The 12,556-nt window shown below is 42.1% G+C and overlaps 3 protein-coding genes across 3 annotated transcripts; all 3 read right to left on the bottom strand.

Moving 5' to 3' along the window:
* Positions 1 to 210: 210 nt before the first annotated feature.
* Positions 211 to 2,423, bottom strand: LOC143445020 (collagen alpha-1(XXVIII) chain-like). Its single transcript, XM_076943812.1, has 10 exons — positions 2,418 to 2,423; positions 2,077 to 2,269; positions 1,808 to 2,000; positions 1,593 to 1,665; positions 1,346 to 1,488; positions 1,138 to 1,252; positions 913 to 1,027; positions 731 to 847; positions 571 to 650; positions 211 to 426 (listed from the first exon to the last, which is right to left on the bottom strand). The coding sequence occupies exons 1-10, from the start codon at positions 2,421 to 2,423 to the stop codon at positions 226 to 228; spliced, it is 1,236 nt and encodes a 411-aa protein (XP_076799927.1). The 3' UTR covers positions 211 to 225.
* A 319-nt stretch (positions 2,424 to 2,742) lies between these two features.
* Positions 2,743 to 6,764, bottom strand: LOC143447449 (uncharacterized). Its single transcript, XM_076947556.1, has 16 exons — positions 6,744 to 6,764; positions 6,541 to 6,639; positions 6,276 to 6,418; positions 6,113 to 6,207; positions 5,882 to 6,036; positions 5,599 to 5,790; positions 5,253 to 5,392; positions 5,052 to 5,190; positions 4,683 to 4,973; positions 4,280 to 4,543; positions 4,097 to 4,213; positions 3,953 to 4,032; positions 3,610 to 3,817; positions 3,489 to 3,544; positions 3,377 to 3,416; positions 2,743 to 2,986 (listed from the first exon to the last, which is right to left on the bottom strand). The coding sequence occupies exons 2-16, from the start codon at positions 6,581 to 6,583 to the stop codon at positions 2,919 to 2,921; spliced, it is 2,031 nt and encodes a 676-aa protein (XP_076803671.1). The 5' UTR covers positions 6,584 to 6,639; positions 6,744 to 6,764; the 3' UTR covers positions 2,743 to 2,918.
* Positions 6,765 to 7,006: 242 nt separating this feature from the next.
* Positions 7,007 to 12,175, bottom strand: LOC143447445 (ATP-dependent RNA helicase DDX54-like). Its single transcript, XM_076947551.1, has 18 exons — positions 11,939 to 12,175; positions 11,384 to 11,531; positions 11,251 to 11,321; positions 10,995 to 11,183; positions 10,211 to 10,398; positions 9,921 to 10,104; positions 9,729 to 9,860; positions 9,447 to 9,657; positions 9,250 to 9,384; positions 8,850 to 8,973; positions 8,523 to 8,620; positions 8,382 to 8,455; positions 8,182 to 8,312; positions 8,051 to 8,108; positions 7,738 to 7,874; positions 7,585 to 7,669; positions 7,292 to 7,517; positions 7,007 to 7,210 (listed from the first exon to the last, which is right to left on the bottom strand). Exons 1-18 carry the CDS (start codon positions 11,987 to 11,989, stop codon positions 7,077 to 7,079), a joined length of 2,376 nt encoding a protein of 791 aa, XP_076803666.1. The 5' UTR covers positions 11,990 to 12,175; the 3' UTR covers positions 7,007 to 7,076.
* Between the last annotated feature and the right edge of the window lie 381 nt (positions 12,176 to 12,556).

Genomic DNA, 12,556 nt, shown 5'->3' with positions numbered 1-12,556 from the left:
ACTATTATGACGCCGGTCCCACAAAAACTCAAGCTTGCGGTCAACCGAGTTTATGGGTGGCGAGGTCGCTTCGGGAAATCGTTTTGAAGAAGAGGAAACCGAAACCTGAATTATCTGACCGTTGCATTCGCATTTCTATGAACTCGCTTATTGAGCAATTGTGAAGACGCAAGAAGAGAAGAAATTTCCAAGGTAAGAACACTCCAGCCATGATGTTGGAGGAATTTATTTTGTAGACTTAATAGTGATCAAATAAAGGGCGATTATGACGGCAAAAAGCAAGACAATGAGAGCCAGGCATGAGAGGCCGATGATCAGCGGCAGGTTAGGCTGGGTGCTGGAGACAACAACTTGAAAAGAAATGGAGAAACCCCTTCCAAGATAACTCAACTCCACTATATACAAGCCCTCATCATCTGGAACTACCTGCAACAGAAATGTTGACTCCTGTTGAACTAGTTATAAGATATCTATGGGCATCTAGTTGTAACAAAATTATTGATTTTGTGGAAACATTTCGTTTTAAAAGCAGAAAAAAGTCTAAAATGAAAGAATAAAAATGATCAATACCTCTGTCTTTTCAATGACGATTGTTTGAACTTGACCAGAATGAGTTGATCTTGACACTGAAATATCGTCCTGGATTGACCCTGAGAGAGGTTTCAAATTTTATCATCTAAAAATATTATTGGGCAGCTGTGAGTTATCAATTTAATTCTAGAACACCAACTATTTTTGCTGATTTCAATAAATTCTGCTTCCGGATTTGAATGGAACGTGACCTCGCATGACCTCTTTTTTCCCGCCTCCCACAAGCACGTGACCGGACCACTTTGACAGGGTTCAACTGAGGTCAACCAAATATGTTATGTATAAAATGGTTCTGAGGATTTTGTGAAAATTCCAACTTACTTTGTGGAATAATTTTGGAAATTTCCTCCTGAATCTTGGGAGTCAACAACCTCAGTTCATCGAAGTTGGAAATATTATAAATTCTTTCATCAGATGAATCACCATTTGCTATTGTCTGCAAATATCTGCCATTATTACCTAACATAGAATGCATTAATAAGGAGTGGCTCACGGGATAACTTGGATGAGCCCAAAGATAGTGATAAAATTCTTTGGACAAGTTACCTTTAACTCTATGTAGCTATCATAATGGTGGGTACTGTGACCTATGACAAGTGGAACAATCCCCAGAGATCGAACGTAACTTGAACTTGAAGCGAGATATTTGACGTCACTCGACCTTATAAAAAGAAAATAAGAACAAACAGATGACGTCACGCATGAGAGAAGTCAAATCTCATATTGAAAAAAACGTTATGACGTCATAGTTCACCTCCCGTCCAGCACACAAACAAGGATCTTCCTGGTGTTGGTTTGGTTGAAGCGGGAAGATGATTTGAAATCTTCCGCGGACTTGTTGAGAGCGTGGGCGGTGAAGGTTTTGAATCCTTGAAGCTGGATTGCGTCGATGGCGGCCTAAGTGAGGTCATAACATGAAAGCAAACGTCACTCCGCGTCAACATGCGTTATGTTGGTTGGTATCCAGCTTAATACAGACCGAGCCAGGAATCTAAACTCACATTGAGCGAAGTTTGATTGTTAATCTCCCCCAAGACCACTTCTGTTTTCATGTATGGCTGGTCGGTGCTGGGTCTGAGCAACAGAAGAGAAAGTAACTCACCGTTGTCAGCAAACTTGCAGCAGACGCTTGTCATCGGCCGCCGTTTGTTCATTGAAACACGTCAGCAACCTCATGTTTTATCACACAATTGATGATGCATTCAGTTACTTTCACCTGAACTTGTAGAAATGCGAGAACTGAATTATTCCGACCCTGTCCGCATCGTTGACGAGATTCAGAGTTTGAGTAAAATTTTTTATCCAGGTCTTAATTGTGTTGAAATTTCTATCTCCAACTGACTTGGAGCCATCCAATAGGAACACGAGGTCAAGTGTCAAAGGTAAACATTTCTCCGATGACGCACTTCCTTCAAGAATGAACAAATACATAAAGTTTCGCTCATATTAGCGCAATTAATCCAACCTATGACGTGTATCACAAACCTGCTAATGCCAAGCAAGCAAGAAAACTAAACACGGCTAACTGCATTTTAACTATTTCATGTTGAAACTTGATCTCGTTGAAATGAACAAATCTCTCGGTGCAGCTCATCGGTTCCACATCAGTAATTGAGCAAAGACTTGAACTAGCTTTAGTTGCAAGTTCATGTTCAGCTGCCGCGTCGTAGGAATTCCCCTGGGACGTGAAGATTAGATTAAGTTTGAGGAATGAAGAACTAAGAACCTCTTTGAAAGATTGTCGATGCGTTTCGAATTAAAAAGTGTCAACCTATAAGAGGATGAAAGGAAAAGAATGGGGAGTCTACTGTAGATTGGACACTGACTTCCATTATTCATTTGTACAATGATCTAACGTCGATGAACTTGTACTGGTTGAATAAACGCAAAGCTACAGGTTACTCCAGGTCAAAGCGAGCTAACAAGTGACGTCACTCTCACCACTATTACTCAACCATTTGTTGCAAAACAATGGGAATTGAATACTGGCGGCAAAGTTTAATCAAAATGAGTTGTACATTATGTGGAAACCATGACAACGTCTCCTGAAGTTGTTTTTACCCCAATGATGACGTCATAACATACTTGTGGGGTGTCTTACTGTCTTCCGAATAAACATCTCGATAAAAGTTTCTAGAAAACTACGCAGAAAACCACACAATGAATGGTTTATTATGAAAGAAGACAACATATGAGATGTACACAGCAGCAGCCCCGCAGGGTGCTTGTGGTAAGGATGGAGGCGTGTCGAATATTATCAACTTTTTCCGCAGTATCAACTCTCCAGCGCTGCTTATATGTGAAGTGGAAGGAACTACACAATGTAATCAGATTTCTATGTGGCCATTACGGCTACCACTGACGCTGTAGTGGGTTTGTTTCGGTCCATGGCTTCCTGTAAAACAGATATTTGATCATCAATGCACTATTTTTGCAGCCGTTATTAAGCCTCTGCAGAAAAAAAACAACCGAAACATACAATGCAACAAACGTATTGTTTATGTATTGTGATCTATACATGACGTCATTATATCTGAACGCTCAATCCTGATGAGTGAAATTGAAGTGATAATTTTTCCAGAGCTAAACAAAATTTGCCAAATGCTATGCCAGGAACAAATAGCCTGGTGGCTGTTTCAGTGTTTGCTAAATATTTGAACATTTGGAGCTGGCAGCAATGCCCAAGTCGCCAGCGTTACGTCATAAGGAGTCGGTGATGACGATAATGCTGAATGGTGCAAATAACTTATTTTACAGCAACGGATGTGGAACTTTCCAGACTTACTTCCATTCGTTCTCGCGTTGGCACCAGCTGAGACCGGAATCTAAAAAGATCTTTGCATCACAAGATAGGTAAGAGCACAAATAGGAGGACCTTAAATGAACCTGAAACTTACATCTGAGAGTCTTCTCAGGTTGTCATGGTAACTGCTCGCCTTTTGCTTCGTCTTATCTGTAAAAATAATCGGAAAGGAACAAATACAAGATAATCAAATTTAAGTGAGGAGTTAAACCTACTTTTCTTCTTCTTCTTGATGCAGTAGAAGACGAGGAAGATGATGAGGAAGATGAGCAGCAAACCTGCGATGCAGCTCACCACAATCAATGGGATGAGGAGCTCGTTGTAAGAACTCTCCACATCGACATCAAACGCGATGAATCGTTGGTCGGGGAACTCCGAGGAAGAAACGAGCAAAGTGTATGAACCTGCGTCACTCGACGTCACCTTAACAAATACAGTAAGATGTCGGTGCTGTTGGTAGGTAATTTTAAATCATAGACATATTTTATAGTAGGGCAAAGCGATGTTGAAAGTAAGTCCCAAGTTCAAATAACAATAAAAAAATTGACAACCAGAGACCTGTTCTCTCACGAAGAAATATTTCTGGGTCGAGTCCAAGGACGTGATTGAATTTGATCCCTGGTTCATTGCTGGATAACCTGTCGTAGAAGCAATAACTGAGACTGTGTTACAAAATAATAGAGTTTTTATGACGTAACAAACCAACTTTGAGAATTTCAACAAAATATGAGCTTGGATTGGCTTGAAAAGTAACCTCACATAACCCCGCCTGATTGAGGTTCCATCCACAAGATGGCGCAATTTCCTGGTAAGCAGCATCTATGGATAATAATTCATGCAATTAAAATTGTTTTATAGAATGAAAACATCAAATGATTATTTTACATAAAATGTCGAGAAAAATGGAACTGTTCCCGTTTCCGAACTGGTCTTCAGTGAGGCAAGTGTACTTCCCAGAGTCCGACTGGCGGAGACTGGATATTGTGAAAGTTGAATCCATTATAAAAGAAGTGTTGGGGAGCAGCCATCGAAATTTAGTCGCAAGTTCCTCCTCATAGTCTACGCTACAAACGAAAGTGAAAGAATCTCCCAGACGAGTCTTCACACTTCCGTTGTTAGTGGTGACGTCATCTGAAAGTTGGGTCTGCCCTGGATGGCGAGAAATTTACAAAGTCAACCAAGAAATTTAATTCTACAGATTTCGTGGAGACAGAAGAGCGCTGGCAGCAACAAGATTGTATTGATAGCAACAGGAGCTTCCAACAAGGACAATCAGAAGAAAACTTACGCTCAACATCGACCAAGGTTATCAGCTGCACCGCGCCCATGACAGCTTCAATGCCATTGTCAGCGACACAAGTCACGTTTGTTGCGTCACTGAAGTGGAAGGTCGTGGTGCAGCCAGTTGTGCTGGAAAGTTCGTCATTGAGATGCCACCGGCATCCAGCTGGTGGGTTTGCGTCACTTCCGCAACTCATCGTAATATTTTGGTCCGATCTTACGACGTATTCGTTCTCTCTGGCGCCCTCTACCACATATTGGGATAAGACAATGGTGTTTGTGACATCACGAGGGCCATCTGTGAAAATATTTATTTCTGCAGCATCGAGGAAAACTTTACAAGAGCGCCGGCGCGAATAACTTAATTGTGACGTACATATGACGTTGATATAATACATCAGGGATGTTCCGAGGTCGTTGAACTTTTCTATATCGGTGAGGGGGGAGTTGGCTTGACATGACACTGTTTTGTTGTTGTCACTCGGTGTCAGTGATGTCACAATAGATGGCACACCCTGGGGAGAGTTTCATTTGAGAATAAAGTTAAACTGTGACCAATAGTTAGGGTTGTAATTACGTAATCCTCTTTCACAGCTTCATCGCCGATGTAGAACGTTGATTGGTTGGATTGGGGGAAGGTCTGCGCGTAATCGCAGGTCACCTCGAGGTCATCTCCTTCTTTCACGGTCAAGTTGCTTTCAATCGTCACAATTGGAGCTGAAACATAAACATTGAACACGAAGTGCAATTCTTATAAAAGCAGATGATTAAATTGTTTAGACATCTCTATCATCAATAAAAAACTAGAAGCTATCTTTCATCTACAATACAAGCAACATTTATGAAATTATTACGTTTTATCCGGCACCAGCATTGCTAACACGTCATCTCAACGTAGGTGATGACATCATCACATGACTTACCAAACCAGCATTGAAGATTTTGCTGACTCTTCCACTCGGCAGACTCGAGGCAAACTGTGGCGCTAGATGTCAATAGAGAGCTATTCTTATAGACAAGTTCCCCGGTGTCAGGGCACTTGAACTTGCCTTCATTCATGAATTCCCTTGAACTTGACTCGATTGTGACGTTGTTTGGCAGATTGGATGGGCAGTCTGCGAAAATATGACGTCATAAGTCGTTCCTTTTCCTGGTCATAAACAGGAAACATTACGTCATACAACAGAGCGAAATGGGTTTAGGCACCTGTTACATTAATCGATGCGTTACTTGATATCTCCGAGCCTCCATCTACAGCATATGCCCTGATCAAGAATCCGCTTTCTTCTCGTTCTAAATTTGTAATTTCAACGATTGAAGTGAACTCAGTTGACCCCACATTTTCTGTGACGCCAGAATTGCTGAAAAATGAAACAATCCAAAACCTTTAAACTCTGACATCCGAGAATAAACCAACTCAATACTTCATCAGACAACCTGATATCGGTCCGGGAAGAATAAATCCCTTCACTAACAGTCGATCTGAGCTTAGAGACTGAGGTTCCTTCCAGTTCTGTGTTTCCGAGGTTTACCTATAACCATGAAATACATTTTTGATTTGTGCATCGACGCCAAATCATTGAAACCTTACTGCGCTCACCCCATTGAAGTCCCACACAAGGTTGAATGCTGTGTAATAGTCTGGCAGAGCTGCGGTGCATGAAACTTTTAAAGTTGAATTTGTCGACTGCTGAGGAGAAAGTTTCAACGGTGACAACTTTGGAAGCGACTGACCTTTCACCTCTGCGTAGAAGAAAGATAACTTTTAAGTTTCATGAAATCATTCCTCGTTGCTTCGACTCGCAATAACTTTAAAATCATCATTTAGACTCGCTGCCACTTATCAGCGAGCCTCGATAATTCACCTGTGACGAGCAACAGCAAGGCTAGAAGCAAATTCCTGTCCATCTTTAACTAGGACAGCCAGCTCGTATAGAGACAGCATAGAAGCAAGTGGCTGAGTTCTAGAACGCAAATGCCACAAATATTTGACGAGTTCGATTTTATGTCGCGGTAAACATGACGAACAAACAGAGCGAGGAGAACTTCCGTCATAATCAACACAAACCTGATTGAGTCACCATTTAGATTTTAGAGTAATTTTACTTCTCCTTCTTCCTGGTCTTAAATACGATTTAAACAAGTACCATGACGTCATATTTATACTCGATTGTTGGTGAGAATGTCAACACCAGTATGAGCTATAAAACAACGAACCGCGGAAATACAGACCACAACTCAAACAATTGCCTGGTTAAGTCATACGTGGCATTGGTGCACAAATACATGAGGGAAGTCTCGTCTGAAGCAATCACGCTGTGGAATGAACAGTACGATTTGAGACTCGCTTTTATTTCTACGAATATTAAGAATATGCAAGAACTTTCACGAGAAAAATATTTTATCTTCTTTTTGGTTTTCCTCGTTTCTGCCTCTTCTGCCTTTTTCTCTCGTTAAGTTTTCGTTGCTTTAAAATTTGTTCAGTTTTTTTAATTTCGCTTTTAACTTCTTTGTTATTTTTCTGGTTTCTTCCACCTTTAAACGAAATCAATAAAATAACAAACTTAACATAAAAAACATTTAGGACATATGGGAGCAGGATAAAAGATGTGGGACCTCTCCATCTTCTGCTGATCCCGTCCGCACCATCATCATCTTTTTCCTGTGGCATCGACTTCTTCTTCCACTCTGCGTAAATGTTCTTCTTGTACGTGGCCGAGATCACCGCTCCACTCTCGGTTCTGATCTTCTTCGCTGGGATCGACTTCCCACGATCTTGCGCATTCACGAATCTCTTCCTCCTCCTGTCCCACACCTTCTGTTGCGTCTTCTGACGTCGGAGCTGTGATGTCATCACATGCATCACTGACCATGACCTCTATAGCTTAATTCACTGACCCGGAACCAACCTGCACGTCTTCATCCCCCATGAGGTCAAGGGTCAAAGAGGATGCTTCCTTTGCAAACGTGCTTTGTGACGTCGATAAACTCAACCTGGAGGCACAAATTAAAGATCACGAATGAACTGATTAAGAAATGATCAAAGTGTTTTATCTGGTCACCCGCTCTCCGTGAAGTGGTCACTCGGTTTGTATCGGACACAAAACTCCTCGTCTCTGAAGCTTCCTCCACCACTTAACATCTTCTCTGTTAAATGAGATTTCGATGAAGTTGGATGGATCACCGTTCGAAAAGTTTCCTGAACAATAAATTGGGACAATACAGTACGGCTGGTAATTATTCAGCCCAAAGTTGGCCATAAAATGTCATAGAACTGTGTCAAAATATTTCACATCTAATCAAGTCTTTTCAATGTAAAAATGTTGATGAAACAGTAACGAACTACCTGAAAGATAAAAATGAAGCTAAACATACTTTGATGTCGATGTTATCAGCATCGAGTGATTTCCCAGAAACTGCATCAGAGTTTGCACTGAAAAGATTAAAATCTTAGTGAGAATGTGCTGACCACATGATTCCAACAACTCCAATGATAGCAGACGAACCTTTCCAGAGCTGCTCGACGTTCTTTCAATCTCTCTTTATACTTCTCCACAAATTTTGTGTTTTTCCTTCGCGTCTTCTTCATCGTCTTCGCCCCCGAGCTTTTAGCCGTGGCCCCAATCTCAAAAATTGTCTGCAAATGAAGTTATCTGACATAAGAACACCACCAGAAAATCAACATCATAAAACCAAGCAGACTCACAGAGCTTGGCTTGTATCCGCGCACGGATGAGAGGAGCTGCATCCGAGCAGTTTCAGCAACATCCACGCATTCATCTGGAATTGAAAAGTCATCAAATATAATTGCGCAGCTTTAACACAGAACGCACTTGCCAATGATTACCATATATGGGGTGGATTCCAATGTCAACTGTTTTCAAGATTGCTTTGGCTCGTTTGATGGACTCGGAGGCAGCGGCAGGCCGTGACTTTAAATATTGTCTGAAAAATTATTTCATTAAATTCTTCTCAGAATTTGACATGTTTTCATTAAGCGCAGTCGTACATGTCCATGATCTTAACCATTCATTTCACGTCAGTCTCATGAAATGAACTTCTCAGTCACGAGAATTGATCTAGGAGAGTTGCAGTACCTGCCCATGCCATGGATGACAGAGCAAGTTATCTAACCTCCAGTGCAAACCAGCTCGTTATATCGCGGCATTCTTACTTGAAAGCATTCTCAGACACTCTACGAGCCGCTTCGACGTCAGAGTTCATCTTCGACGACTGGAGCGTGGCGTTCTCCTCGTCAATCACGACCTGAGCAACTTTCCCATACAACGAATCCCAAGCTGATACACAATTGTGATGTCATAAGTACAAGAAAAAGAATTGTGTGTGTTATATCTGTCCGTGCTGTTCTGACTAGCAACAGCAGGGTTCTCAAACACAAGATTATGTTGGAAAGTAAAAGTGGCCTCCCCGTGATGGGCACACAGGCAGGGGTATCGGCCTTCCCTTTCATACAACTCCAACCGCACAACCCATGTCGCTGCCAACTGTGTTATTCAGCTTAAATGGGCAGCACAGCACGAGTTCTGTGGTTGGACGAAGTCTGCAGCACTCACTTCCGTATTTCTTCCCGCTTCTGACCAGATTGAGCGACCTGCCCAGGAAGAGATGGAGGTCGATGACAAACGCCAGTTCATCGGGACTCACCAGGGAATAGGCCGTGCCAGTCCTACCGGCACGTGCCACGCGACCTACACAACCAAGTCATGATGATAATACGTTATCTTATGAACATAGACACAATATTACGCACCAACTCTGTGCACGAATAGCTTTGACTTGGGGGGAAAGCTGAAGTTGATGACGTTATCGAGCATCGGGATGTCGAGTCCACGTGCAGCGACGTCTGTCACGACCAGGTTCATCGTCTTCTTGTTCCGGAACTTTGCGATGTTGATCTTCCTCGCTGTTTGATCCAGGCTGCTGTAGACGAACGAGCACGAGATGTTCGAAGATCTAAGAACCTGGACAAAGACAACATCACAAGCTTCATTTCAAAGAATTATGACATCACAAAGCAACTTCCTGTGGTTACCTCTTTGATGTACTCGACGTGGTGCTTGGTGGCGACGAACACGACAGTCTGTTCATTTTCCTTGAAAACATTCCTGAGCAGATGCAGCAGCACTGAGAGTTTGTCTTCGAGTCGGACGTGGAGGAAAGCCAACTACACAATCACTACTGATTAGTTGCTTTTAACCACATGGCAATATACTCCGAGTCCCACCTTGAGCTGGTCACTTAATTTTGAGTCAACATCGAGTCGGATCAGGGTCGGGTCGTTTAGGCCGGCCTTCGCAAACTCAACCAGTTGTTTGGGAAGAGTCGCTGAAAACAAAAGAGTCTGTCGGTCCTCTGGGAGGCGGTGCAGGATCTCGTGAAGTTGTTCTTGGAATCCGAGCTCAAAGAGTCTGATCAAAGTTGAGATTTAATTAAGGAACCTAACTTAAGGACACACACAGAACACAAGCACAAGAGCAGCAAGACCACCAGAGCAATAAGGTATCCAGATCAAACCTGTCCGCTTCATCGAAGACGACGTACTGGACACACGAGAGCTTAAGTTCCATTTCAACAAGGATGTGCATCAATCTTCCCGGGGTAGCGATTATTACATCTGGGTTCTCGTGAAGAGCCGAGAACTGATCCTCCATCCTGTCTCCCCCCAACACACACGCCGTTCGAAGAGAAGTAAATTTTCCGATCTAACCACATCAACATCATATAGTCAGGACAGCGACTTGTGAAGCCATTTACCAGGTTTATTTTGAATAAGCCTTAAGCACCGAATCGGAGCAATGCGTTCAATCGAATAACTCGTGATACCTGTTTGGTAGTAATAAGTGGTGGCAATTATGACATCACAATGTACTAATTTTGGTGTTTGGATCAAGTATGAATAGTGCATATAACAGGAACATCTTGTGTTGATTAGGTCTTATCTCACTTCCTGTTGGTGTACTTATCCCAGTTGGGGAATGTAGACGTTTAACCACAGCTAAGTTAACTTAGTCGTGGCTGTTGGCGCAAGTCTAGTCTGGTTATTGCTGGAAGGGTATAAATGCTTATGTCATAATCGCGGCTAACTCTGACATAACTAGTGGGAAATTTGTGACACATTTTTAACAAAAAATATGAGCCTACTAAGCCTAAAGTCTGTTTAAAAATTCTTTGTCCAAAACAATTATTGATAATTGACGACTTCTCTTCGATTTAAGATCAACTTGTATTAGAGTTTGCCCCTCAATTAAATTGCGTAAAAATTTACTTGGACATAGCAACAGACATCTTGTAAACAAACCTCTTTAACGAACTTGAGAGTTTGAAGAGCCAGTTCTCGTGTGGGGGCGAGGAGGAGGGCACGGGCTCCTCCCACATCCTGCCGTGTCTGGAGCTTCTCAAACAGTGGGATGAGGAAGGCAGCGGTCTTCCCACTTCCTGTCCTCGCCATGGCAACCACATCCTTGTCACTCAGGATGAGCGGGATGCACTGAAATGCAGGAGAAGTAAGGAGGAAGCTCTGCAGTGGACGCCAAGAGAATAGGTGACTTATTTACTTTTCTTTGAATTGGTGTCGGCACTTTGTAGCCTTTCCTGATGATTCCCTTGTACACGGCATGTGACAGACCTGTGCATGTTGTGATCAAGGATTAATGAGCAGAACAGCAACGACTAATTCAATTATTTTACCCATGGATTGAAATCCTCCAGATTTCTTCTTCTTCCGATTCATATCGGCGACAAGTTTCCGTGTGTCAACCTCCCCCTCCGACTTGTACCCATCGTCAATAAACGACACAAGCTCGCCGATGGTTTGAGGCTCAGCTGCCATCGTGTTCTAAAGTTTAAAAAAGTTAAGATTTAACAAATATGCAAACAGTGTTTCCAGCGCCGATTAAAAAGTATGGTAGTTTTCGACAAAAACTCATGCGAGCAAACACAAACATTTTAGAGTACTGGTGTGCACTGAAGCTTTAATTCTTTGTTAATTATTACAAATTGGCGTGCAAATACCTTTCCTCGTTTGATTTTTGTACAGCGGCATGAAGATAAAAAGAGTTTTACGAGCACACTGATGAGATCTTGTTCAGAAGTGCACAACCGCGCGATGCATTTACGCTATATACTAGACTCCTGCTACCAAAGCTGTGACGTCATTTGGTTGTGCACTTCTGGACTAGACTCCAAAATAGTTTGGAAGCTTCCTGCTACTTAACTATATGGTGACATCGCGGCAAAACTTACCGTTACCAACTCCGTGTCACTTGCGTCATCATCCTCCGATACGTCAGACATTTTCCCGTTTTGAAAAAAAGGCTGTTCTCAGAAAACTTCCTGATCGATAACAACGAAGCAAACCTAGGCTATGCAAAGCCAAGCGTACATCTTCCAAAGCTTTTACGCTAGGCGTCTCTTTGACAGTATATTGCGAACCGAATGCTGTACTTCGAAAGTCACATTTGGGAAATAGAAAATCCACACAGTTTTCTACCACGCGTCTTGGCAAGAATAGTTTTCACAACGATTAAATCAGTGTCGAAGACAAATAATCAGAATATTAGTAAATTTTCTCGAAATTTCCGCAATTTTAGGGCTACGGCAACGTTCCTAATTTATCGGAAAATTTTTGATTTGAAATGAATATATTTCAAAATTTTATTGCAATAAGAAACTTACAGTTAACCAATTTAGGCCCATCTGTTTTAGCAAAGAAACAGCCCAAAAAACTTCACGGTTGACTACACACCGTTCTTAAAAAAGATCACAACCATAATTTGCCAGAAGCTCAGAGCCACACAACGCGGCACAAATTACTTGTCATTAGTACAAAATATTCTGTACTTGCCAAAGTTATGTTTGTTA

This window comes from Clavelina lepadiformis, chromosome 2, assembly GCF_947623445.1.
Source record: "Clavelina lepadiformis chromosome 2, kaClaLepa1.1, whole genome shotgun sequence".
In the NCBI taxonomy this organism is placed as follows: domain Eukaryota; kingdom Metazoa; phylum Chordata; class Ascidiacea; order Aplousobranchia; family Clavelinidae; genus Clavelina; species Clavelina lepadiformis.
Note: the sequence above shows the minus strand (reverse complement) of the source record. Positions and strands in the feature narration are given on the sequence as shown.

What these genes read in the sequence shown, in the direction of transcription:
- LOC143447445 (XM_076947551.1), bottom strand. Translation starts at nt 11,989, where the DNA reads ATGTCTGACGTATCGGAGGATGATGACGCAAGTGACACGGAGTTGGTA. An exon ending in GTGACACGGAGTTGGTAACG is followed by an intron (nt 11,532 to 11,938) that starts GTAAGTTTTGCC and finishes TTTAAACTTTAG; the next exon opens with AACACGATGGCAGCTGAGCC. An exon ending in ACGTCGAGTACATCAAAGAG is followed by an intron (nt 9,658 to 9,728) that starts GTAACCACAGGA and finishes GTCTTTGTCCAG; the next exon opens with GTTCTTAGATCTTCGAACAT.
- LOC143447449 (XM_076947556.1), bottom strand. Translation starts at nt 6,583, where the DNA reads ATGGACAGGAATTTGCTTCTAGCCTTGCTGTTGCTCGTCACAG. An exon ending in TGTTGAAATTCTCAAAGTTG is followed by an intron (nt 4,033 to 4,096) that starts GTTTGTTACGTC and finishes CTTCTACGACAG; the next exon opens with GTTATCCAGCAATGAACCAG. An exon ending in ACCTGAGAAGACTCTCAGAT is followed by an intron (nt 3,417 to 3,488) that starts GTAAGTTTCAGG and finishes AGATCTTTTTAG; the next exon opens with ATTCCGGTCTCAGCTGGTGC.
- LOC143445020 (XM_076943812.1), bottom strand. An exon ending in TCGCATTTCTACAAGTTCAG is followed by an intron (nt 1,666 to 1,807) that starts GTGAAAGTAACT and finishes TCTGTTGCTCAG; the next exon opens with ACCCAGCACCGACCAGCCAT. An exon ending in GTTTGTGTGCTGGACGGGAG is followed by an intron (nt 1,253 to 1,345) that starts GTGAACTATGAC and finishes TCTTTTTATAAG; the next exon opens with GTCGAGTGACGTCAAATATC.